This window comes from Cryptomeria japonica, chromosome 1 (genome assembly GCF_030272615.1).
Source record: "Cryptomeria japonica chromosome 1, Sugi_1.0, whole genome shotgun sequence".
Classification (NCBI taxonomy): domain Eukaryota; kingdom Viridiplantae; phylum Streptophyta; class Pinopsida; order Cupressales; family Cupressaceae; genus Cryptomeria; species Cryptomeria japonica.
Genome location: NC_081405.1, coordinates 464,848,363 through 464,875,478, shown reverse-complemented (window position 1 = coordinate 464,875,478; position 27,116 = coordinate 464,848,363). Strand labels below are relative to the sequence as shown.

General features: G+C 36.9%; 1 protein-coding gene and 1 long non-coding RNA gene across 5 annotated transcripts; one reads left to right on the top strand and one right to left on the bottom strand.

The window, feature by feature from the left end:
* Window positions 1-5,766: 5,766 nt before the first annotated feature.
* On the bottom strand, window positions 5,767-11,296 carry LOC131856092 (uncharacterized). 2 transcript variants are annotated; one of them, XR_009358207.1, is made up of 5 exons: window positions 10,972-11,296; window positions 10,777-10,861; window positions 9,252-9,375; window positions 6,272-6,370; window positions 5,767-6,182 (listed from the first exon to the last, which is right to left on the bottom strand). It is a non-coding gene; the product is annotated as an uncharacterized LOC131856092 (long non-coding RNA). The 2 variants fall into 2 exon arrangements; XR_009358208.1 differs by lacking the exon at window positions 9,252-9,375.
* Window positions 11,297-14,642: 3,346 nt separating this feature from the next.
* Window positions 14,643-18,813, top strand: LOC131071653 (pentatricopeptide repeat-containing protein At4g21065). 3 transcript variants are annotated; one of them, XM_058007592.2, is made up of 3 exons: window positions 14,643-17,242; window positions 17,333-17,417; window positions 17,776-18,813. In XM_058007592.2, the coding sequence occupies exon 1, from the start codon at window positions 14,872-14,874 to the stop codon at window positions 17,086-17,088; it is 2,217 nt and encodes a 738-aa protein (XP_057863575.2). In that variant the 5' UTR covers window positions 14,643-14,871; the 3' UTR covers window positions 17,089-17,242; window positions 17,333-17,417; window positions 17,776-18,813. The 3 variants fall into 3 exon arrangements, with proteins under 3 accessions (XP_057863575.2, XP_059074614.1, XP_057863564.2); XM_059218631.1 differs by lacking the exon at window positions 17,776-18,813 and having other exon boundaries at window positions 17,338-17,696; XM_058007581.2 differs by lacking the exon at window positions 17,776-18,813 and having other exon boundaries at window positions 17,333-17,696.
* The last annotated feature ends 8,303 nt before the right edge of the window (window positions 18,814-27,116 follow it).

Here is a 27,116-nt window from a genome sequence, read left to right as displayed (position 1 = left end):
AGGACAATAACATTTCCCATCACCTTTTCTTTTCAAGATAGACCACGATCTCGCAATTGTATCCTTATTTTGTTCTTCGTTGATATTATCTAACATGATTTTTCTTCGTTGATATTATCTGAAATCCCATAGTTCATCAGAAAATGTACCCAAATGAGTTAGTGACTTGTTCTATTGGTGCTTCTTTTTCATCTCTACTTACATCTTCAATAGGTCGACCTCTTCTCTGGGTTGTTTCAATGGCTTTCAACTAGGCTGCAATTCCTCTCAACATTTCCATCACAACAGGGTTTCCATTCCCACGTGCTCCACCATTCCTATTTCCTCTTCATGCCATCTTCATGCCAGTCCTCTGTAGCTACAAGTTAGATCCGCAATCCGCTACCCTACATCAAAATTCTCTTGACAACGAAATCTCCAAAATGAAATCTCACTCTGATACCACTTGGTGCAATCACCGGTTAGGAGGGACCTCAAAGAGATAAATCTAGACCAAGCAACAAAAGTAAACATAATGGAAACAAGAGGATATGATGGAGGCAATGTCGAACTGAATGAATGAAAACTGGTTACAGATAGCCGATAACATCCATAATACAAGATTCGGCTCACTGGTCTACTATATACATGCTCAATTACAAAATCGGTCAACTCCAGACCTCTAATTCTTAAGATCTATCTTCTATATTCTTCCTACCTGAATTATGATGCTTAATTACATTGATTTATATGATCCACGGATATCTAGTCGGCCCAAAAGGAATCAAATGCCGAAGAACAAGATCAAACGTGTAAAACCAATAGGTCGGTCTCTGCCAAAGAGATTCCTCCGAAAAATCCAAAGGATGAAGTGCGGATCAAAGGGAAAGTTGGCCACATGCCAAGGAACATCGAGATCAATGAACTGAGGCTCCTCAAGCTATAGAAAGGGTTCGCAAGATTCGCCAATGTAAATAGGTCCAAGCGGTTTCAGTGCCAAAAAACTGTCTCGAAATCTGGAATCGATAACTTGTCAGTAAATGATCCAAATGCTCCGCAGTTTAGCAATAAGGAAGATGATCATGCTCTAAAGAAAAACCCAGCTCTAGAAGATCCGATGAGCCAATGCAAGAAAAAGAAAAAAGAAATGTTGAAACTGCAAAACAGAAAACAAATAGATAATAAATGTTTTTGGTTGATACAAGATTGCCAAGAACCCGGGATGCTCATGCATCAGGATAAGATTGTTCTTCCTCCTAAGGAAAGAAATAATCTTCTTCCCAAAGAGACACCTATTTCTTCTCCTAAAGAGAAGAGTATCCTTTCACTCAAGAAAAGAGATATTTCTCTTCCTAAGGAAGAATCCATTCCTTCTCCTATGGATGAGTCTCCTCTTCCTCCCAAAGGTAGAAAAACTTTTCCTCCTACAAAAAAAACTATCCCTCCTAAGGTTAGACCTATCCGTCCTCCTCATGATGGACTTGGCCTCCTTCCTACACCTCCTATTCCTCCTTTATATGGTGTGGTTACTCCTCCTTCATCTTTTAGAGAGAAATGACTGACCTCTTCCATTGTTCAAACTAAAAGACCTCAACCCATTCATCCTTCCTTAAAAGAAGAGATGAATCATATACCTAATGAGACTAACTCTTCTCAACCTTCAACCAAGACTAGACAAAACCATTGTGCGAGAGAATGTTGACGAAGACATCGTGCTAGAGCTCATGAAGTTGCTTCCCAAACCATTTCTTCTCCCAAAACACCAACTGTTGGCATGATTCCATTTTCTCCTAAACATGATGTTCAACCTAATTCTCCAAGACACAAAATTCTTAAGACAAATGATGGTTCAAGTTCTATTCCTATTAGAGCTCCTATTCTTATTAATCTTGATGAAGAAATAGGTGAAAATGTTCTTAATGATGAAAATGTTAATCCTAATATTTCTGATGATGAATATAAATATGTTGATGTTGACAATGACTTATCTGCACAATTTTCTAAAGCATTAATCGTAGCTCTTAGTAATGAACAAAGTGACTTATCATTAGAGCATTGTCCTTGTTTGGAACTTATGATAGCTCCATCTACTGTGCTCGATGTGTCTCCTCTTGCATGTTGTCCACCTTCCTGAAATAATGATCAACAAGATCAAGGGAGGACAACGTGCTTGATTAGCTTCATTAGCACTATAGACTCTCTCTCTCTCTCCTCTCTTGCTTGTTTGTGCCATTCTTCTATTTTTTCTTCCTATTCCTCTATTTGTTGGCCCTAGTGTTGTCTACTTGAGGACAACGCAAAGTGTTGAGATCTCTTTTGGTCTCTACCATGTTGACTCAAAAGACACGTGTTCCCTTCTTCCATGTTGGTTTCCTCTCTTTGGGGGATGAGGACGATTCTATGCATATATACATATACATTATATACATGAGTTATCTTAAAAAGAATACTGACTCCAAAGTTAGGTGAAACCACCTCGTGTTTTGTGCTTTGTGTTCATTATCCTTTGATTTATCCTCTCTTGGGGGCTAAATTATTGTGATAACGTGCTTGTCTTCTTTAGGTGTATCCTACCTTAAAGAAATTGCTCCCAATAAGGCATATGCAATTGCTTTAACGTGGGGCATACACTCCACTCATGATTCTCTCTTTTGATACTTTAAGTTACTTAGCAAACTTTGTCTTTGCTTTGTAATTTTTTGTGCTTCTTTTCATGACTCATAGTAAGAGAACCTTACTAGTTGTAGTCATGGCTATCTCTTTCTCTCATGATCTTCCCTTTTACCTTATCATTGAAGTTGTAAGATCCTAAAGTCCATTGGGGGCTTGGTGAATCTTGACTCCTTGATGTGGTGAAAGTCTTTCAATCTGAATTTCTTGTACTTTACCGACAGTATTTGCGTAAGCTTATACTCTCGCTAAAGTGGGGGCTAAATGTAATGTCCTAAAATTTCATCCCTTGCAATTTTTGACTGTATTTAGGTCTTCAGCTTAGTTTTTGTGCCCCTCGGCCTGATCAAAGACCTGAATATGCTCGTACAAGTCAAAACCTGCATTTTGCTCAACCCTACACCTCAAAGCCACCTTGATCCTGTCCCAAAATAGGGAAGGACCAGGTTGTGGCACCCTGGGATCCCCTATTTGGGACCCATTTTGAGGCCCCTCTCTTTTTCCCATCTCAAATCAGGGTGGAAAAATCCCCCCTATGTTGGCCTAAGTCAGAAAACCAGTCAATTAAACCGACTAACAAGTATATAAGAGGGATTTTCCCTCATTTGACATAACACACATGATTGATCCCACAATCATTATCAAGCATTCGAGCATTCAAGAGCAATTGAGCATTTTCAGTCTCCTGTCAAGCTTTGGAGCAACAATAGAGAAAAAGGTTTCAAGCATCGAAGAGGAGATCATCATTCTACTTCATGAAACCCTAATTCCATGTGGAGGCAAGCAAAACTTCACAAGGAGGTATAAGCATTTCAATTTCATTCAATTCAACATCCCCTCAAAGAGGAGGATTTCTACTTGCAGTCCTTTCATTTACATTATTTCAACCACTTGGTTAATTCCAAAACCAGGGTTTGATCTGAAGAGAAACCCCTATTCCCAATACATTTCCCTTTATTTTTGTGTGCAGGAAGTAGGTGCACAACTGTACTTCTGGAATTAAGCTTTATTCGTAGAGAAGGAAAAACCCTTTTCGACGCGCGAAAAGTTCGGAGAACTGATAGGAGGGCGCCCCTGTCCAGACACACGGTCCCTGCAACTTTTGCTGGATTTCACAGAGCAACTCCAAATCATCTCAAACTTCTTAAATCCAAGTGTACGGTTGAATCCCAAATCTAGAGCTCACTATTTTTGCATACTTTGTCTTCATTTCTAGCATTTACTCCTAATTCAATTAATCAACTTACAAAAGAGGGTCAATTGCATTTTAATCACAACCAATCTTCTTAGTATTCAATCCTTGCATCCCTTAGGATTGGATCTAGTAGATTCATCCCCCTCTTTTGAATGTAAATTCCCCCTCAAGTGAAAATTGAACCTTAGTTAAGTTCCCACCTTTCTCCCAAGTGGCAAATTTGGTTAAGGTTCTCCAATTTTCCACTTTACACTTACATAGAGACTTCTCCTCACAACTTTTCCCTCAGGTCTTGGTGCCAAGCTACCTCACAATCATTGATCTACTTGCACGCTCAAGAACATCCGCTCTGATACCACTAATGCAATAACACTCAACCCTCCCTCTGCATATAGCTCCAAACTCAAGACATAATCAAAAAAACAAAGACACTATGTACACAAACCCAAATAACATTGACATAAAATTTTCAACAAGAGACCTATTCAAATCTACAATTTAACAATCACATACAAGGCCTCATTCTTTTATAACTAAATATCAATCAACAATCAAATCTCATAAATCATTTTTACACATCCAATGATCAATTCCCAAATTACTAATAAAAAGCCAAACAACCGCTATTGCTCTCAACTTATTTAGAAATCAATACTTCCTTCTTAATAAATAATCCTATATGCCCCTATTATGTATGCCCTCATTCAAACACCATATTGTTGCTCTACACCTTCAAAGGTGATGTTCCCTAATTTCCCACACACAAAGCTCCACTTCCTTATCCTCACACACTCTTTATCTTCTTTGCTTAGTCCATGATGTCCTCTATCTTGACAGTTGTCCCCACATGAAGTCTCCTGCTACTCAATATTTTGGATCAATGATACTACCAAAAGCTCCTAGATGAGTCGATGTTTACTCACCATGCCCTACTCGCTACTCCTTTGACTGATTCCCTTTTCCTAAAACCTGTTTGATTCACTTTTTGGGATGCTACTTGCTCAACACTCTGCAACCACACTCCCCCTCACTTGATCAATGCCTTTGTTCTCTTTACTTTAAAACAACGCCTCCATTCTCCCTTGGTCAAAGGTGCCCCCTATTCACCAGCAATTCTTTCCATTTTATATCCATATTTTGTAGCCTCTCTCTTCTTAATGGATCAATACCACTGCCTCCTCTCTCTTTAGTAAATTTACATCACCTTTCCTTAATTTGTTATTTTATTTTTATTATCTCTATCTTTATAATTTATGTTGTTACAAACTCATGCATTTCGATACCTTCCTACACATGAATGAGAGATGTTGGCAACAAATGTGGAATTTGGTGTTACACCTACCACTGAGGCAATCTGACAAACAATTAAGGTACACAACTCTTAATTCCACATTTTGCATACATAAATGTGCGTACTCTAATTTATGATTACCATTTGGTACATGGAGGCAGGGTGTTGACAATGGTTATGGAAACATGGATGCTCATGCATAAAAAATTAACCTGGCTAATAACTTATATAAACTAGCAGTTGCACGCTATATGCGCACAACAAGAAGTTGATAGGTAGAGGTTTGCTAAATTGGTTAAGGACAAATCATATGAGGACAACATTTGTAAACTATACCATTAGCAAGTGAGGCAAAGGAAACTAGCATAAAAGAATAATCATGTTTAAAACATAAGAAAAAACCATACACATGGAGTTCATAATGGAGGAAGCTAAACGTATTAAACATAGTAAAAAAAAAATGTTGGCGAGTAGAAGAAAATACCAGTAATGTTGAAGCTAAACCTGATTAGTCTTTTCCCAAAAAGAGTTAAGCTAATAATGTTGTCTACTCGTAAAGATAAAAAATAATAAAGCTTCTCTTCACATGGTAATGAAAACCCTTTTAAAATTCGGATCTGAATTGGTTTGCTTTTATTTTAATTTCATTGTTGTGAACTATGATTTTTAAGTGAGCAGGTCCCATTTAGCCCTCTCACTTATCTATTGAAAAAAAACAATAGTTAGTGCACACCTCAATTGGCAATGCTTAACGTGGTTGCCACCACAACAATATTTTTCTTACATGGCTAAGCCCTTCATAGGTTTATTTGTGTGGGTCAATTCCCACAGCTTATATACACATGAATAGATTGAGGTATAGAATCGATATTAAGAAATGAAGTACATGGGATCTGGAAGCTTGAATACGTGAGCAACAACAACATTCCCTGTAACATCACTCCAGTGATCTCCTCCATTTTTCCATATTCGATATTCTTTCTTTATCAAATCTCCTCCCTTTTGCACGACTTGAAGACAACAACATTGTCACCATGATTGCTCCCACTTTTGTTGAACAATTACAACAGATTTTCTCAACACATAATCACAGCACAGTTATAAATTTACCAACAAAATCAATCAATCATAATTACCTTAATATGAGTTCATCCCATTTTGTAAATCCGTGTAAGATTAAATTATTTTGTATGATTTCTCTGTGGGATTCATCCCTCTCAGTGATAAAGAATACCCTGAAGTGCAATTTTATGAGTTGTTAATAAAGTTCCAAAATTGCAGTTAAAGCAAGAGATTTTTAGGTAAATACCCATGAGTTGAATGCATTCTCATTAAACAATTCTCCCCTAAAATTTCACCAAAATCATTAAAATGTAATTGAATGCAACCTGGTTAAATAGTTATGCCCTGAAATTTCAGAAAACTCAACAAACCGTAATTGAATGCATCCTTGATAAACAATTATACCCTATAATTTCACAAAACTTAGGAAAATGTAATTGAAAGCATCCTGGTTAAACAATTATGCCCTGAAATTTTAGGAAAAAAATAATTCGCCCCTGATATTTCAAAAAACTCATTAGAATGTAATTGAATGCACCCTGGTTGAACAAAACCATTGTATGTGTCGAAAACCAATCTAAATAAATGGAAGACCACAAATTGAAAGAGCAAAACAGCTCAAAAACACTACAACATACAAAAATAAATGGCTTTTGCTAATTCATTGATAATTTCGATTGAATAGCTATTTAGTTAAAATAACAGGAATGACCCAAAATAAACAATATTTGTCAACAAACAACACGAAACACAAAAATATTAAAACTTTAAAATTGAAGCACTCAAAAGTGCTAAATGAATCAGACTTGAAGCAAAAATATATGTAGAAATTTTCAAACTACGGTTAATCAAATTGAGCTCTCAATATTTGAGAAACATTCGGAAGCATCAATTTCTTAAATTTATTTTACCCCTGTTTTACCAAAATAGCTAAAAAATCATCAAATGTAGAACAATTAATAAGAATGTATACAGAATAATGAAAATTTAATAAAAAATTTGAGAAACAGTGAAGAGAGAGCATCAAATTTTTAAAATTTAATAAGATTTTTAACAAAATGGTTAAATATGTTAATTTTGTGGATCAGAATTAAAAATTATCTTGTTCTATGTATTATCTATCACTGAATTGTTGTATAAATCTAATTGTCTTCTTTTATGTTGCAGGAGAGGAGGAGCATTTTTATTTACGTGGATTGCCTTAGTCGGCGATTCTATCCATGAGCTCTTATGTGGGCTGCCTCTGTCAGCGATTCTATCCACAAACTTTTACGTGGATTGCCTCTGTCGGCGATTTTATCCACAATCTTGAGTTATTGTAAGATCGTCACCTTCCAATAACCTCAAAAATACAAGTGGAAATCATTTGGAAGTCGTCACTTCCTTATGATTTACATAGGGCCCATAAAATAATTGTTAGTATTAATAATAATAATCAATATTTACAATTTTTACCTCAGAAGTGCTCAATCTTGATTAGTAAGCTCCCTCTCAATCACAAAGTATCTTGAGTTTCTTCTAGAGAACATAATTTTCTGAACATACGTCTGAAATTCTGACTTCAACAAGGGATGCTTGTAGTTTAAGTTTGAGAGGCCAAGTTCTTGCAATGTGGCCATATTCGAGACTTTCAAGGAGATATCAATTTGATCCTTTCAAGGAGATATCAATTTGATCTTAATCAGATCTTCCTTCAGGCGATTAGGTTTTATAGAAGGAAACCTGGCTCTGATACCATGTTAATTTTGTGGATCAGAATTAAAATTTATCTTGTTCTATGTATTATCTATCACTGAATTGTTGTATAAATCTAATTGTCTTCTTTTATGTTGCAGGAGAGGAGCATTTTTATTTCAATATCCATTCTCACACATTTCATTTGGTATATGTAGTGGGCTGGGTACGATCAAGCGATGTCTTGACCGTCCATGCCGATCAAGACATCACTTGATCGTGCCCCCTCACAATAATAAATGTTTGAATGAGAGACTTCATTTGTCTCTCATTCAATCATTTATCTTACCAAGGCTATCATGCATTAACAAAATATTGCTCAAATTCAACACAATTAATCGAGAACACAACTAAAATTAAACAACATTGGGAAAGTTTTTTGCACACAAGCTAAAATTTCATAAATTGTACAAATGCTCACCCAAATAGAAAAAGCTTCAAAGAACCATCAAATTGAGCACATCAATCTTAAGAACATACCTAAAATTGTATTAAATTTGCAGCTTCAAAAGCAAACAAGATTTAAAAAAGAAAGCATTATATGTCATTTTTTTACACTGAATGGTCATTCATTAAATCCAGCTCTTAAACACAGCGTTGTTCAGCGAATCATAACAATGCCCTATGTGAAGTGAATGGTCTCATTTTGTAGTTAAAAGACCATGCGTCCATATCTACAATTAAATGACCATTCCGCATACACATTCTCCAAAGACATACACATTCTCCAAATTCAAACCTACTAATATTTATGCAATTCTAGAACTTTCACACCTTGATTCATCAGCTAACTGAAGCTTTGTGGGATACCATTTCATAAGAGCAATTAAGAAGACCTAGATTCATATTGATAGTCTTTAACACCTCATGTACAATAAGAAAGACTAAATGGCAATTTTAGATGTGATATCCAACATCTAACATGGAAGACTGTTTGATGCATGTAAATTTGGAAGAGAGAAATAGAACTAAAAAAAGTGAATGTCTCAACCTTAATAATTGTAAATAGTGGTTGCCTGAGTCTAGATTTAAACAACTCCTCTAAAAAAAATTGAATGTTAACGACCATATCATTATCAACACCTTCATCTAACACAACAACCTGTCCTCACATGCTAAAAAACATTTCTTAAAGAATGAAATACTTAGAGCATTAGGCATAACACTTATACCAAGAGGCAACCAAAAAGTATGAGTGAAAAATGTCATCACTAAAATTGTGAAATATGAAGTGAAAAAACATAAACATAAATAAGTGAAATATGAAGTGAAAAAACATAAACATAAATAGGTTGGTGTGTAGGAACTTCATAATCTTACCCTGAGGAGAGTTAACAATGTTGTTATTAAAGCTATCCTCTCAGTAAAGCATAGGCCTGCTGAAAGCCGTAAGATCTCTAATGGCTCATGTCCAAGTAAGCCCCACTATAAGGGAATCAAACAACTACAATTATCAGCAATAGCAAAAGTTATGGTCAACCAAATATGCAAGGTCTAAACCAAAATTAGAATAAATTAATTCTTGATGAACAAGAACAAGCAAACTAACACAATCAATTTTGTTTAAATTACGATCCTCACTCAATGACATTCTAGAGATAGATTAGGTATTTCTTATTTGTGATAGCAGCATTAAAGCTTTCAAGATTGTCGGTGGCAGATGGTGAAAAAAATCAATTATTTGGCAAGAACCAGACAGATCATTACTGTACGACAGATTTCCATTGCACTACATAATGATTTTATATTCTCTCTGAAGCTACAGGTCTAATTAGTTATTAGTAAATATAGTCAAACCTGCATGAGTTTCAATAATGGACTTTAATTTTTTTAGTTTGTATCGATATGCACAGTTAGATTTAACAATTTAGCTAAAAGCATAGGGTTGCTTCTACTTGAGCAATGTCGAAGTCAAGTGGTTGACCTAGATACAATAAGATAAATAAAGTTCTAAGGCAAATGAAATAATACTTCCTTAAATGACTTGAGGTCTCTGCTATGCTTGCAGTAAAGAACATATGACAAAGAGTTGTATAAATCGATACAAGAGGTCAAGAAATGAGGGTAGTATTTGTTGAGAAAATAAACTCTCATTATCATTCGTGTGATAATAAACCTCTACAAGAAATGTAGAGGTAGAAGCAATCAAGGCATTTTAAGCGAAAGGCTTTTATAAACAATTTTAAGCAGTAATCAATCAATCTGATTGCTCCACAAGTTAAAAGCGACGGGGTACAACTTTGCACGGGGTCTCTAGAACAAAAAAGGCACGCGAGGGGTTCCTTTCGAAGAATCATGGTAGAATTTTTTCATTGAAAAGCTCCCCAACAACTACACAAGCAAGCTGCAAAACTCAACAAAGCCTGGCAATTTAAATCGAAACTTTACATATTTGATCCACTAATGTGACTGTTGTTCTTCTATTTAGCCCTGTATTATGTCAGGGCAATGCTAACTGTTGTTGGGGGGAAAAAAGAGAGGCGAAAGGTAAAAATTCCCAACAACTACACAAGCCAGCTGCAAAAGTCAACAAAGGATAACAATGTAAACCTAAACTGTACAGAGTTGCAATCGACTTTGCTAACCAGTGAAACAGTCGCAATGGTTTAACCAGTGAAACAGTCCCAATGGTACATTTCATTTAAATAAAATACCCTAAATTATGAGGATCATGAAAAGAATAACAAACTGGCCATTTAAATTTTCGTTCTTTAAAAAAACCCCAAATTAGTGGGGTTTCCAAAATGGAAACATAATGCCATTTCTTGCTAAAAACCTTACAAGCAAAGTATTGACAGATGCAATCTTAATACCTCACAATACATCAAAGAGAAAAACTGCTTACTTGTAGACCTAACCGTCTCACATGCACCACGACTGAAGAAACCCTGTTGTAGACACCACTCAATCTTCTTCTCGCAAGCAGAACACTAAACCAATTTTTCAATACATGTTTCAAACCCAGTATTCCAAAATTGTATGAGACAAAAGTGTTAAATACAAGACCAAAATCAAAACCCAGATTCAAGAAAACACTAACCTTGCTACAGATAGCACATAGTCTTCTCACAATAGCTCTGCTCCAAAAATACAATCACCTCCACAAAACCAGTCGCGTTCAACTTGCATTACATATTAAACTTGCTAATAACGCAAATAGGCAAGGTATGAAACATGGATGTTAATGCTACTAAATCGCATTAACTATGCTCTGCCTTCACTGTATGCCACCACACACTCCAATGGTAACATGTCCAAAACCGTCAAAACATGCATCGAAAAAATTACATCACGCCGACAAACTGTCACCGCAATCTATTTTCACGGGAGGCTAACAATTTGCCAGGCTAAAAAGCCCACACTGAAGCCTATCGGCGTAAAAATATACACATGAGGCCATAAAATATCTTAAGTATATGTTTATGTCAATTTTTCCATTGTACATTTCAAAATGAGACGCCACAAAGCCCACAAGAAGAGAATGTATAAAATCTCATATAATGGTGGAGTATATATCTAATATATCTGAATTCCTCACCATCTTACCCATTTGTTCTTGCATCTATTTTTTATTTACTTGATCTATATTTTGCATGGATTTATCTATGGAGGGAACAATGAATAGACAACGTAAGGTTCACTAGTGTTGGTGTAGGTGTATGGATATATCTGAATTCCTCACCATCTTATCCATTTGTTCTTGCATCTATTTTTTATTTACTTGATCTATATTTTGCATGGATTCATCTATGATATATGAGGGAACGGTGAATAGAGAATGTTAAGGTTCACTAGTGTTGGTGTAGGTGTATGGATATATCTGAATTCCTCACCATCTTATCCATTTGTTCTTGCATCTATTTTTTATTTACTTGATCTATATTTTGCATGGATTCATCTATGATATATGAGGGAACAGTGAATAGACAACGTTAAGGTTCACTAGTGTTGGTGTAGGTGTATGGTTGGTATGAGTAATGAAAGTGATAATAAGTTAGAAAAGAGGTATAGAGGATATGATACAATTAATTTTGTGCATATGCATGGATGGTGCACCAAAACAAGGAATATCAATTGTAGAGAAGTGAGTGGTGGAAGTAGGAATGATACAAGTGAGAGGGGTAGTTGATATGGTAGTCGGGGTATTGGTAGATAAAATAGGAGTAAAGGTTTAATACATGATCATGTGGGATGAAATATATTAGGAAGGGTATATTTAGAAAAAAGTCATAAGGAGGGGCATAGATAGAGAAACTTGATAAATACTATATGGTAAGATGTTAATTGGAGATTGTAGAAGTAGATGCACCAAATAAAAATCTATAAGAAGCAATTTTAGTACCTAGATATCTTACAAGGCCTCCAGCTCTTATGGCTTGTTGATAAATAAGTTATGAATCATTTTAGCTAGTTGTATATGGTTTTTTGAATGAGCCAAAATAGCAAGTTCATTAGAAAATTTGTGTTCTTTAATATGACCATCCAAAATTATTTCAATTCCATTAGAGTGGGGGTCATGTTATGGTTTAGGTGAGAACTCTTTTTTAAAAAGAGATTATAATTGCAAGTAGTTTGTGACATAAACAATGCAATGTATATGAAAGGAGCAAATAGATCATAACGAATCACTTTAAAATTTAAAAAATTAGAAATTTCAATAATGAGTTAGATATGAAAATTAATCTTTACTAAGGCATCAAAGAGTGGTTAGGGTGGGTAAAATGGAGCTCACAAGACAACCTTAGAATTAGATTATAATGAAATAACTATAGTATAGGAATACATAAACCTAAGAGGATTTAAAAATGAGAATCAATAGAAGTGAAAAATCTAAATCCCTACAAATAGTAAAGGTATAAATCCTAAGGTCAAACTATAAGGGGTGCCAAATGGCTTCACAAAATGTGTAAAGGAAAATAACCTTTCCATAATGTTAGTCTAGGATAATTAAGTAAACATAATCAACTCAACATAATTAACTTAAATTGAAGAAAAGGATAATTAGGTACAACAAATCATGTAAATTAATGCTAAATTAGGAGATAGGTCCACTTATCTTTTGGAACTATGATGAAGATGAAACTTGACGTGACACAAAACTCAATCTTCTAGGCATAGAATAAGAATAACCTCATCATATCCAATGTTTAAATTCCATGTGAAAATATTACTACCCTCGGGTTGACTTTGTAACTCTAAATCAAATGTGTACTATGTGGATTTGATCCATGATGCATGGTTCTAATTTGGCGTAGTGAAAATATAATCTTTTCTTCTAGTTAATTATGAAGGATTAGTGGCATATATATACATACCTTAGTGAGATTACTAGATTGCAAGGGTAAGTTCTCCTAGGTCAACTCCATTTATTAGAATAGCTTTATGATCATGATAAATATTGATAGACAACATGGAAACATGCAAGTAATCTAGATGTTGATTTTGATACAAATTAGTGTTCTTTTGAGTGCTCCAATCCCAAAAGTTCCAAGATGATTTTTGTAATGGTGAATGATAATTAGGTGATTGCATATGGTTTATTGCTCAAATAGACAACTTAAAGATTAAGACATAATAGATCATCAAACAAGTATGTACTAAGTTGTCTCCTAATGCCTATGAGAAAAGATGAGAGTTAGTCATTTAATTTTTCTAGTTGAAAATCAGTTTAAATTAGCATTATTTCAAATCAATCCTTAGCATCATGGAAATGACTTGGGATATGGAATTGGTGGTCTCAAGCAAAAGAATGAATGCAAAGAAATCTTGGCCAATAAATGTTAGGAATATGTGAGAATAGGTATAGATAGGATAAGAATATGGTTAAATGTATAAAAATGTAAGAGTAAGTGAGAGTGGATAAGAGTTGAAGGAATTGAACTTAGCACAAAAGTGTGCTACATGTTGCTCTATGGTCACATTAGAACATTTTTCAAATTGAACCAAAAATTAGATAAAAATTGTCATAAATATTAGTCTACCATGTTGTCTACAAATTTAGCTTATCGCCTAACTAGCAACATAGGGCCTTTACCCTTAAATTTTATAAACCATATTTGAATAGAGAAATAGCAATGAAATATGATATCAATGTTTGATCATATGTATTGGCCAATCACATTCAAATTAAGATTGCTAGTTTAGAAATAATAATATAATAATAATTTTTAACTTTTCATGGACCAGCTTGGAGTTGAACGACCCTCTCAAGGACCGATCCATCTTTGGTTTGGGCAACGCTCATTTTTCAAAACCCCTCATTGAGCCACATTATAGGTGTTCAAGATCCTAGTTTGGCCTTACCTTGATATCATGTTCAACTTTTCATGGACTAATCAATAGTTAAACCTAGGATCTCCCATTTGTATGTGAGGTTAACTACCAACCCTCTTGGTAACAAGTTCACCTCTGATTTATATATGACTCATTTTCTAACAAATAATTGATCATTTTTTTTTCTTTTTTTCTTTTTAAATAAAATTACCCAAACATCTTTTACATAAATCTAAACAATAAGTTTATTGTTTTTTTCTTCTTTATTAGCTCCAACGGCAAACTAGTTTGAACTGTTTGTCATGTTATTTTTGGTGTAGCTTGAAAAATCAAGTATGAGCTATTTTATTTTTGACGACAAAAAAAATCATCATTGATATTTTTTTATTTTTCTTTAATTTAGAGAAGACCTATTTAAAAATCACAAAATGTAATTGATAAGCCCTCACATAGGAAATTTTTTCTCGGACTAAGTTTGATTTGTTAATTGCCTGAAATCCTTTCACCCTGAAAGAGGGTACTCTTGTTACTCCAGACAGAGTCCATACTCACGATTGCCATGTTCAATATGTAGCAAGGACAACAACAATGCTGGGAAGAAATTTTAGAAATGATTCCTTCACAGTCTTCCAGCACACTCTGAATAAAAACACATACAATGTAATCCATGGCAGATCTCAAGCTCAAACTCAGAGAGCTCTGTAGGGAGGGTTCTTTGAAGGAGGCAATGCACATTCTGCTTAGTATAAACAAGCTTCATGTAGACCCCTCTCTATATCTTCAACTGTTGCAAACCTGCATTGCCAAGAATGCCCTTTCAGAGGCTAAGCAAATCCACCTTCACATCAATGACAATGACACAGGATTTAAATTATCCACACACACTAATTTACAAAGCAAACTTATTAGTATGTATGATAAGTTGGGAAGTTTACAGAACGCTCGCACAGTTTTTGACAACATGAGTGAACCAACTCTCAGCTCATGGAATACAATAATTGGAGCTTACAGACGACATGGGTTCCCTCAAGAGGCATTGGTACTCTTTCACCAAATGCAACAAACGAGTGTTAAACCTGATAGCTTCACCCTTTCCAGCATCCTTCCAGCTTGTGCCTCAATGGAAGCTGTGGAAAAGGGTATGGAGATCCATAGAACAATAATTGAAAGCAGTTTTTTGTCAGATGTTGTGGTTGGCAATGCGCTGGTAGATATGTATGCAAAATGTGGAAGGATGCACATGGCACGCGAACTGTTTGACAAAATGCCTCTAAGAAATGTAGTCTCGTGGAATTCAATCATTTCTCGATATGCACAGAATGGTGTTCTTGACGAGGCTTTAAGTCTTTTTGAAGAAATGCCTGAGCGGAATGTCGTCTCATGGAATGTTGTTGTTGCTGGATATGCACAAAATGGGTTTCTTGAAAAGGCCTTGGAGATTCTAACCCAAATGCAAATGTTAGGTGTAAAGCCAAATTCAGCAACCTTTTCTAGTATCCTCCCAGCGTGTACTCAAATGGGTTCTTTGGAACAGGGCGTAGAAATCCATCGAAGGATATTGGAAAATGGGTTTTTGTCAGATATTGTCCTGTCGAATACCCTGATAGCCATGTATGCAAAATGTGGAAGCATACGAAAGGCACGCGAAGTGTTTGATAAATTACCTAACCGAGATTTGGTTTCATGGAATGCAATCATTGCTGGATATGCACAACATGGGCTTGTTGAAAGAGCTTTGGAGGTTTTTAACCAAATGCAACAAGCAGATGTCCAGTCTGATCAGTTCACCGTTTCCAGCATCCTCTCAGTATGCACAAAAACAGGAGCTTTGGAACGGGGTGTGGAGGTCCATCAAAGAGTAATTGAGAGTGGACTGCTTTCTGAAGTTGTAGCTGTGAATGCTCTGATAGATATGTATGCAAAATGTGGAAAAATACAAAAAGCACGGCAATTGTTTGAAAAAATGTATGATCGGAATGTGATCTCATGGACCACGATGATTGCAGGATATGCTTTGCATGGCTATGGGAAGGACTCCCTCGAACTCTTTGAACTAATGAAGCATTCTGGAATTGATCCTAACCATGTGAGCTTTGTTTGCGTTTTATACGCATGCAACCATGCAGGTCTAGTGGATGAGGGCTGCAAATATTTCAATCACATTATACCTAATTTGGATCATTATGCATGCATGGTTGACCTTCTTGGCCGCGCTGGCTATCTAGAGGAAGCCCTGAACTTCATAATCAAAATGCCAGTGAAACCTGATGATGTTGTCTGGATGGGTTTGTTTGCGGCTTGTAAATCTAGTAAGAATTTATGGCTAGCAGAGTTTGTGGCAGAATTTGTTTTTGAATTGGATCCCAAAAGTGCTTCACCATATGTTCTTCTCTCAAACATTTATGCAGACTTGGGCAGATGGGATGGTGTCCAAAAAGTAAGGAAAACAATGAAGGATAGAGGAATTAAAAAGATACCCGGGTATAGTTGGATTGAAGTCTGTAAAATGGTACACACTTTTTGTGTAGGAGATCGATCACACCCACAAACACAGGAGATATATGCAGTATTAGAGACATTGTCTTGGGAGATGAAGGAAGCAGGTTATATTCCAGATACAAGACCTTTATTGAATGATGTGGACGAAGTGGAGAAGAAATTGTTACTTTGTCCACACAGTGAGATGTTGGCAATTGCGTTTGGCTTATTAAATACATCCCCTGGAACAAGTATTAGAGTTGTCAAGAACCTCCGAGTATGTGGTGACTGCCATGCTACAACCAAGATTATATCTAAAATTGTTGCAAGAGAAATTATTGTGAGAGATGCAAATCGGTTCCATCATTTCAAAGACGGAGAATGTTCTTGTGGAGATTATTGGTGATTTTAATTGAAGCAAACTGCAAAAACAGGATTGCAGTAAGACATGGTGTCAGATGTGCACAGTGAAGAAGGAATCAAGTTTCTTTTTAGTTTCCTATTCTTAATGTCTGGAAAGCTAGACCATACTGTTAAACTTGATGAAATCATATTGTATGGTATGCATCACTGCCTAGATTTATTGATTAATGTTTGGTAAAGCTCTGTTTTCTGATTGCACGTAATAAAAATATTGAATTGTTCTTCAGGAAAGCTGGAGGAAGCAGAAGAATGGAAGATGTAAAAAGATATGAATGCTTAAGGAATTGGAAAGCTGCCCTCTCAGCAGGAAATGTAAGATGAGAAATTAAAATCAATCCATAATAATCTGCGAATAACTAAAATTTCTTGTACTATTAAGATTTTCCCTTTCTATTTAATTGCCATTCTCTATCGTCCTTAAAAAAGGGCCTTCTATGTTGAGAATGTGAAGTCCAACGGGACCACCTTACCATTCCTTTGCCATGTCTCTTCATTTCTTTGTTGTCTCTTCATTTCAGAGAGTTATACATTTGTATAAAAGAATGAGTACAGATCATGTATCGATATAATTAAATCTGGTGGTGTGTATTATTTATTTTTTCTGAATCTCTCTAATTCTATTTTTGGTTTTGTTTATTTGCTCTTGATTATTAAACAATTGGTATCATAGCTTGATTGGAGCCAAGGAGAAGTTGTGAAGAAATTGAGCAGAGATGGAAGATGTTTGGGTGTTGGATCGTAGAGCTTTATACTTGTATGCAGAAAAGAGTCACGCTGAAGTGGGAGTTGTTCATCCTACCTTAGATTCACCTTTGTGTGAGATTTTGGCTGCTCGGAAGAGGTTGTTGGATCAATTGGATGATGAATTTGATTCAGTCATTGAAGATTTTCTTAGCATGTTGGAATGTGACAAAAGCCCAATAGCTCCTAGCTTTGATATGGAGTATCTGCAACAAAAGCAAGGCATAAAAATCAGATGCCTTGGAGAAATCATTAAATGACGAGAAAGATAGCTAGCAATCCACCTTTGTGGAAGTTGAGACAATGCGCCATGTACATTGGCGGGATGAAGAAAGTGAGAATACTAGTGTTTGACAAGATCAATCGAGAGGTGACAAGGAAGCTTCACCACTACAAAATGAAGAGAATGTAGATAATGATGTTGGGTTTGTTTCTTTCTCAACTCTTGATGCAACTCTGGCATGTATAAATGGTTTGAACAACCATGAACTTGTGACACTAAAGAGTGATGTAGGCGTAGTAGCAAGCTCTCCCTTTGTGAAGACGGCCATTGGAATTAATATAGTTTTGGGTGGTTGGATTTTGTTAGTGCTTCACCAATTTAGTAGCAACTGAATTACATCAAAGTTGTTTTTGTATTTGAGTCACTAAAATTAGACGAGCACAACAATGTGGATATTGATGCTAGGAATCTGATAGATGAGCTACTTGTGAGACAAGTTGTGGCTGAAGATTTGGGTGGTTCAAATTCTTTTAGTTTTGATGGGAATGACACTATTGCAGTAGCTAAGGATGATGGAGAGATGGAGAATGGGTAGGACAAAGTCATTACTATTGCGGATGAAACCGAAGGGCTTGTGCATAGTCAACCAATTTTGAACACCGGATCACCCATTACAATTTCCATGGGTGGTGCACTCTTAATTTTATGATTGGAGAGCCTATTGATGAGAACGGTGAATCAGTGGAGTTTTGTTGGTGTAAATTATTTCTCATAATTACACTTTACTTAACTTAGGATAATGCATTCATTGTAATTTGCATATGAGACACTTAGGGAATTGTGCATCTAGGGAAGATGGTTGTAGGAGAAATTCCACCTTTTGTGGTGTTATCTTGTTATCACATTCCACCTTCGGTGGGTGATCCACCTTTAGTAGAATATTTTATTATTTCTCTAACCTACCCTTGTATCTCATTGGGCCACATGTCATGATTGTGTGCTCTCATTTCCCTATTGCCTTGCCTTTATAAGTAGACTCGTGTTCATTGTATAGTTAATCGGTTTTTGTATCTTAATGAGAATACAATTTGTTCTTGTCTATCTTTGTCTCTTTTGTGTTGTGTTATTCATTAGCCTCTAGATTTTGGTTATTATTGACATATTCTTACATAGTATAAGAGCCATTGGAGCTCCATTGTGTACCCTTGTTGGAGAGATCTTGGTGCATTTGTAGATTCACAGGTTTTCCAGATCTGAGGAGCAACAAATTTTGGGGGCGTCCTATGCCAAATCCAAGCTTACTAGTGCATTCAGGAGGCCCTTTCCATAAATTTTGACTATAAATTTGCCTATATTGGGCAAAAGTCATTTTTGGGGCAAAATTTTTTTTAGCAAGCAGACCTACGACCTACCTAACCAGTCGGGTACGATTTAAAAATAAAAAATAAAATTATTTTTCTATTATTTGTTATTTAAAATTTATTTATTTATTAATTGCAATTTTTATAATTGTAAAAACTTTTTATCAAAAAAATAAAATAAAAAATATATATCTTTTAGGGGGATCCACAAACTTGACCCTTCCCTATACCACGACCTACTACTTAATTGCAGGCTCTGTCTTGTTTGCCACCGGCTTGGTTTCTGCTATTGACATCACTCGTCTGCCACTGTCGTGCTGCTCCCGTTGGTCTGTCCCTTTGCAGTTGTTGTTGTGTTCCTCTGGTCTGTGAAGCTCCCCGTTCGCCATGTTTTCTCTTGCCCACTATCTCAGGCTCTCTACGGTTGCCTTGACTTTGCCCCCAGGCCCCTCCACGACGACCACCGACGCCATCACCCACGACAACAATCAACTGCCACACAACTGTTCTTAATTTGCTCCTCTGCACCATGTGGCACACTACCATTGGTCCACGCAGTGCCTAGTCAACGCACATAGGACACCATGCATCACTAGCTCAACCACCACATTAAAGGCCAGTCATCACCTGTACTGTTGTGTCAATAGACACGTGGCAGTCCAGACAACTTTTCATACGACCACGTCACCTTCCAACTTAGTGTCTGTACAGTGATGTTTCATTGACAGTACTGTGCCATGTTGGATTTCGTACATCCAATCAGTGCCACACCACCTCCTGCCACGTCATCATTTGTACACATAGTTAACAAGTCCAATCAACATCTGTACTTGCCACGTGTCACATGGTTGTAATGCCTTGTTAGCAGTCCGTACAGTACGAGTTGCTACGTAGGTAGGTTTTTTGGTGCAATGACCATACGATCATCAAATTTAGCCTAGTGAATTGCTAACATTAGCACTATGTCAACACGAGTTGAAAAAAATTTGACACCTCTCTATTGAACTTTTTTATTTTGCAATCCAATTTCGAAGGCTCATGACGGTCATTTTGAGGCCTTTTTTAGTGCAATTTTTTTTATTTAAGCTAATTTTTCGTGTTCTCTGCAATGGGTGATTAGTTTCTGGTTTTGGTGGATAGATTTTTCAAAATTTTCAGTTTTTCACAACTGTACCTGTCCAATCCTCGATTTTGCAACTTCTCGAGCTCCATTCAGGCCCATACGACCTCCTTTTCAGGTGTCATTTTTTTTGTCTACTTTTGCGTGGTGCTATCAAATTTTCACCATTTTGAGTAGAAATATCACTTTCAAAATTTGGTCTTTTTTGGCCTATTTGGCACTTGTAATTTGCTTGGATCTCAACTTAGATCTTGTGTATTATTGGTTTGAGTCTTCTATAGCCTATTTGAGACAGTTGTAATCTTGAAATCAGAAGCCCACTTTGCCCTTGTTTGCAAGTGGCCCATTATACACACACTAAGTATAAAGTGTCAAATCATCAAATTTTTTTTTTTTTTTTTTTTTTTTTTTTGGGGGGGGGGGGTGTGTGTGGAGGTGGGGGTGCAGTTCTTTGATTGAGTGAATTTGGTAGGTGGGGGGGGGGGGGGGGTGTCTTGTGTGATTGTGTCTCTCTTTATTTTATGCTCTTTCATTTTGTTGCTATGGGTTCTCCCAAATTACCACTTCTAATTCCACATAACTATGCTTCTTGGAAAATTGATGCTTGGAGTAAGTTAATGAAAAAATGATTAACTTACTATATTGATGGAACTTGTACGACACCAATTGTTCCTAATGCTCAAATGGAATGGCTCACTAAAACACTATGGCTTTTGGAACTTTGAGGAAATATGTATCAAAGGATCTCATCTTTCATATTGAAAAGTGTAAAATAATTAAGGATGCTTGGGATATCTTGGGTAAATTGTATGGCCAAAATGATGAGATTAGGGGCTATTAGATTGATCATGATCTCACTATGTTGAATCCCAAGAATTTTGATACAATCCAAGACTATGTCACTAAGACAAATGAGCTAAGAGGACAACTTAAGGATTGTGGCATTGACAAGAAGGATGCATAGTTGGTTTACAATTTGTTGGGAAAGCCTCCATCAGAATATACAATATTTGTTTTTAGATTCCAAACTCATTGCTTGACAGTTGGTAGTTCTTTCACTGCACTATCATTTGATGCATTCACATAAATGTTGATGTTAGAGCAATCAAAATTGATGAGTGTGGGGATTGTCAAGTCTTCTAAGTCCAAGGCTTTGGTGGCTAATCAAGGGAAAAAAGGGAATCAAGGAAAGGGTTCTTGTTGAAGATTAGTAGCTTCAAGAGAGATTTTGGCTTCGACTTTATTTGTTATGCTTGTCCAATGTCACTCTTCGTGCTTCAGCTATCTTCGCATTTCATATTTGAAAGCTTTGACCAATGGTAGTTTGTCGGTGCCATCTCTTCTCTTCGTTGTCGTTGTTTTGTCTGTCGTCGGGTTCTGTTGGTGGCAGAGGTGGAGACTTTATCATGTGTAACTGATGATGAGTTGTGACGTTTTCTTGTCTTCTGTATTTCTCTTCGTGAGATTTGCTCATGAGTTGATATATTATTTAGTGTGATTCGTTGTTCTTCCTTCTCTTCTTCGAAATGATATTTGCAAAGTTTGCATGAGTTTCTCCTCCTTCAATGTCGTCATTGTGATGTTGTCTCAGAGAATGAAAGTCTTTTGTGTGCAGGTTGAAATCAATGATTAGTTATTTGACCTATCTGAATATTCTATATTATTTGATAGTTCTGAGCAGAGATCTATATATATTGTAGTCAAATATGCTTATTTTTGTGGTATGCTCTGTGAGAGCTAAAATGTATATTTTAAGAGGAGATTTATGGTTGATGTAAATCTTCAGACTGAAGTATTGTATCTGATTGGTCAAAGTTAATAAAATCTTCATTTTTGTGGGTTGGGTTTTTCACCCTCAGGTGGAGGGTTTTCCCAGGATAAAGTCTTGTTTTTAGTGTTCTTGTTTTGAGTTTCAGTTTCTTGTTTATTTCTCTTATTTTGGTTCAAATTTAATAGTTCCAACAAGAAGCAGAAGCAATTCAAGCCAAAGGTACAACAGAATAAAGCACAATCATCCTCTTCACAACAAGGCAATACTTCATCCTCTTCCAAGGAGGGAAATACACCTAAGAAGGAGTTGCCAACTTGTTCATATTGCAAGAAATTTGGTCATGATGAGCGTCATTGCCACTCAAAACAGATTGATGAGTTGAAAACCATCATTAAGAAGAACAACACCAATTTTCCTTCCACTTACAAGAAGAAGGATTCATCTCCTTCCACTTCCTCCCATTCAAAAGGAAAAGGGCAAGCATGTGTGACAAAAATAAGTCCTTCACAATAGTGGATACTTGACTCGGGTGCCTTGCATAACATGGGTTCTACAAGGGAGCAATTTTCCTCATTGGAGTCATCTAAGGTACCTCACATTTTCATTGGTGATGATACACAAGTGGAAGTTGGAGGGAAGGGTTCGGTTGCCATGGATGGTGGAACTTTTGAGAATGTTCTCTATGTTCCTAACTTGAGCACTAACCTTCTCTCTATCCACCAAATCACCCACTATGGAAATGGAAAGAAAGTCGAGTTTACACCTAATTCAATTGTGGTAAAAGAACTTGAGAATGATGCCTTGGTAGCAAGGGGACAAGCCAATAACAACTCACAACTTTGTTCATTTTCCCACTTTGTGTCTCGATCTCCTTCTATCACCTTGCTCACTCATTCAAATTCAGAAAAGTAAGCTATGGCATGAGCGGTTTGGTCACCTCAACTACTGCTATCTTCAATAGCTGATCTCTAAGGACATGGTCACAGGTCTACCTCAAATCATCTTTTCAGATGGTGTATGTCTAGGGTGTTCCATGGGCAAGCATCTCAAAGAGAAGTTTGATAAGGAGAAGTCTTGGAGAGCTTTGGAAGTTCTTCAATTGCTTCACAATGATATAGCAGGCCCATTTCTAGTGCCATCATTTAGCAAGGCCCGTTATGTCCCCATCTTCATTTATGACTACTCTCGCTTCACTTGGGTCTACTTTCTTGTTCACAAGAGTGAAGTGTTTGATAGATTTCTAGCATGCAAGGCTCATGTTGAGAAGCAATCAAGGAAGCTAGTCAATATTCTTTGCACAGACAATGGAAGGGAATATGTGAACAATAGACTTGAGGAATTCTATACTCTTGAGGGGATTGATCTTTAACACTCAGTTGCCTACACTCCACAACAGAATGATGTTGCATATTGGAAGAATAGAACCCTTAAGGAGATAGCTAGTTGCATGATTCATGCTCGTTCGAGCTTGGTCCAGCTTTTTGGGCAGAAGCTATCAATTGTGCCACACACATCCAAAATCGGGTTCCCCACAAGGCTTTGAAAGGTATTACTCTTTTTGAGACGGTGTGGTATAAAACCGATTGTGAGACATTTCAGGGTCTTTGGGTGTCCAACATGGGCTTGCATTCCTCCATAGAAATGCAAGGCATTGGAACCTCAGAGTAGGCCTTGCATATTTTTTAGATATCCCGAGGGTGTTAAGGCATATAGACTTATGGATCCAGAGACACATGAGGTATTCATTGAGAGAAGTGTCGACTTTGAGGAAAACTCTCCTAGCTTAGCCTCTCATCATCTTACTCCTTCCTCCATTGTGGATAGTATCAACGATAATGACCCAGATGATGATTCTCCCTCAACTCTGACTCACAAGCTCACACCTCTGCAAGGTCCACTTGCAGTTGAGGAAGCTCGCCCTTCATCTCCTCCAAGACCTCGTTGGGCTCGACAGACTCTTGAGTTAGTAGGTTCTCTTGTTTGGGATCCTTCGGACACTTGAAGGACTCGATCACAACATTAGGAGCTTCCACATGCTTACATTGATATAGCTTCCGATCTATAATCTTTTCAGGAAGTATCAAGAGTTCTTGAGTGGGACTTAGCCATGAAGGAAGAGTATAGTTCCTTGATGAGGATCAACACTTGGGAGTTAGTCCCTCTCCCTAAGGGGAGAAAGATGGTTCAATGTAAGTGGATCAATCAGACTAAGTTTGGAGCAGATGGTAGTGTGGATAATTACTAAGCTCAACTTGTTGTGAAAGGTTTCTCATAGGTTCTTGGCATTGATTATACTGAGACCTTTGCACCCGTAGCTAAGATGAACTCCATTCGCTTGACACTTGCTATTGTCGCAACTCATGGTTGGGTTGTATATCAAATGGATGTGAAGAGTGCATTTATTCATGGGGATCTCAAAGAGGAGATTTACATGGAGTAGTCGTAGGGATTCATTTAGGATTGTTCTTTGGTTTGCAAATTGAGGAAGTCTATCTATGGCCTCAAGTAGGCCCCTAGGGCTTGATATGCCAAGATGGATTCCTTTCTTCTCTCTGTAGGATTCACCAGATGTCATTCCAATCTGAATGTTTACATTTTGTGATAGGATGACTCTCATTTGATACTTGTGCTCTATGTTGATGACTTGATCACTACGGGGAGCTCCTCATCCATCATTGACAGTGTCAAATCTTCTTTACATGATAGATTTGCTAGATTTTCTATGACTGACTTGGGCCTTATGCACTACTTTCTCGGGATTGAGATCTCCTAGTCTTCTTCCAAGATTACACTTTCTCAACCCAAGTATGCTCTTGATCTTCTAGCACGGTTCCACATGGTTGATTGTAAGCCTATATTGACTCCCTTTCTTTCAGGAGTCAAGCTTGAGGCTAAGTGTTCCACTCCACTTGTTGATGCCACATTGTAACGTCAACTTTTTGGGAGTCTCATCTACTTGACTCACACACACCCTGATATTTCCTTTGTGGCTGGCATGGTTTCATGCTTTATACAGGAACCACGTGAGCTTCATTGGAAAACTGCCAAATGCATCTTGTATGTCACTTCGGGATTCACTATGCAATAGGCACAAGACTTACCTTGGTTAGTTACATAGACTTTGATTGGGTTGGTGATCTTGATGATCATAAGTCCACTTCAGGTTACAACTTTCATCTTGGTTTGAGCCCCATTTGTTGGTAGAGCAAGAAGTAGCATGCTACTGCTATTTTTTAGGCTACAATTGAGTATTGAGGGGTTGTTAATGTTGTTGTTGAGGCTATTTGGCTTCAGAATATTCTCATAGAGTTTGGCTTCACCACTCCATGACCTATAGTCCTTCATTGCGACAATTAGAGTGCCATTCAGATCTTGAAGAACCCATATCACCATTAGAGGAACAAACACATCGAGATCCACATGCACTACATCAATGAGCTAATTCAAGAGCATGTCATTAATTTGTAGTATTGTCCTACAATAGAGCAAGTTGCAGACATATTCATCAAACCCTTCATTGAGAGTAAGTTTCATCAATTGCGAGTTCTCTTGGGGGTGCAAGATATTTCAATAGGGGTCATTTGATATCTCCTTCCTCTCTTATGAAGGGGACTTTTCTCTCTCTCGAGGTTTTGTCCTTCTTCTTTGAGAGTTCTTTTGTATTTTCATCTCTCTTTTGGGGGGGAGTTTTTCTCACTAGGTTTTCTCCCTTTCTCCATTTGTGAGAGATTGCATTGCATTTGTACATGGGCACCTAACATGGCCTCGTAGCCGAGACCCATATTGCATTGTTAGCTTGAGTCTACATTCCCCTAAGTTGCACTTAAGGTGGGTTGTTGGTGTAAATTGTGTCTCATAATTACACTTTACTTAAGTTGACTGGGATAATGCATTCATTGTAGTTTGCATATGAGACACTTAGGGAATTGTGCATCTAGGGAAGATGGTTGTAGGAGAAATTCCACATTTGTGGTGTTATCTTGTTATCACATTCCACCTTCGGTGGGTGATCCACCTTTAGTGGAATATTCTGTTATTTCTCCTACCTACACCTACCTATCCTTGTATCTCATTTGACCCCATGTCATGATTGTGTGCTCTCATTTCCCTATGGCCTTGCCTTTATAAGTAGGCTCATGTTCATTGTATAGTTGATTGCTTTTTTCATCTTGATGAGAATACAATTTGTTCTTGTTTATCTTTGTCTCTCTTGCGTTGTGTTATTCACTGGCCTCTAGATCTTGGTTATTATTGATAAATTCTTACAAGTTTGTTATCAAGTAAAGAAATGATGGTCATTCCAAGGTCGTAGATGACACTAGCCCCAAAGCAGGGGAGCAGTAGCTGAGAGGAGAAAAATTAGTAGTTTGGCCAGAAGATAATGAATTTGGCCTAAACAAATTGCAAAGAGATCTCGTGGATGGAAGAGGTCAAGAACACAAGAGTGGGCATGATCGAACTATAGAAGATGTTGAGTGGTGTGCAATCGGGACTATTGATGTTTTGGACAACCTTGCAATGGGCAATATTCAACAAAAAAGGAATCAACTATGGGGTTTTGTAGTCACCACATACTTCATTTACTTTGTGACGTAATTTATCCCTTGTAAATTGTACAAGCATGTTTTGAATGTGCTTTCAAGGTTTGAAGAAATAGTTGGAGTTGTCATTAGCAACAACATGAAAATTGATAAAATTGCATTTATAGTGTCTACAAAGGTGGGACAAATTATAATGGAGGCAACTACAAAGAGCAACTTGAAGCCTATGATGTTAGAATTGGGTAGAAAATCCC

Coding starts and splice junctions, on each gene's coding strand:
- LOC131071653 (XM_058007592.2), top strand. CDS start 14,872: ATGGCAGATCTCAAGCTCAAACTCAGAGAGCTCTGTAGGGAGGGTTCT.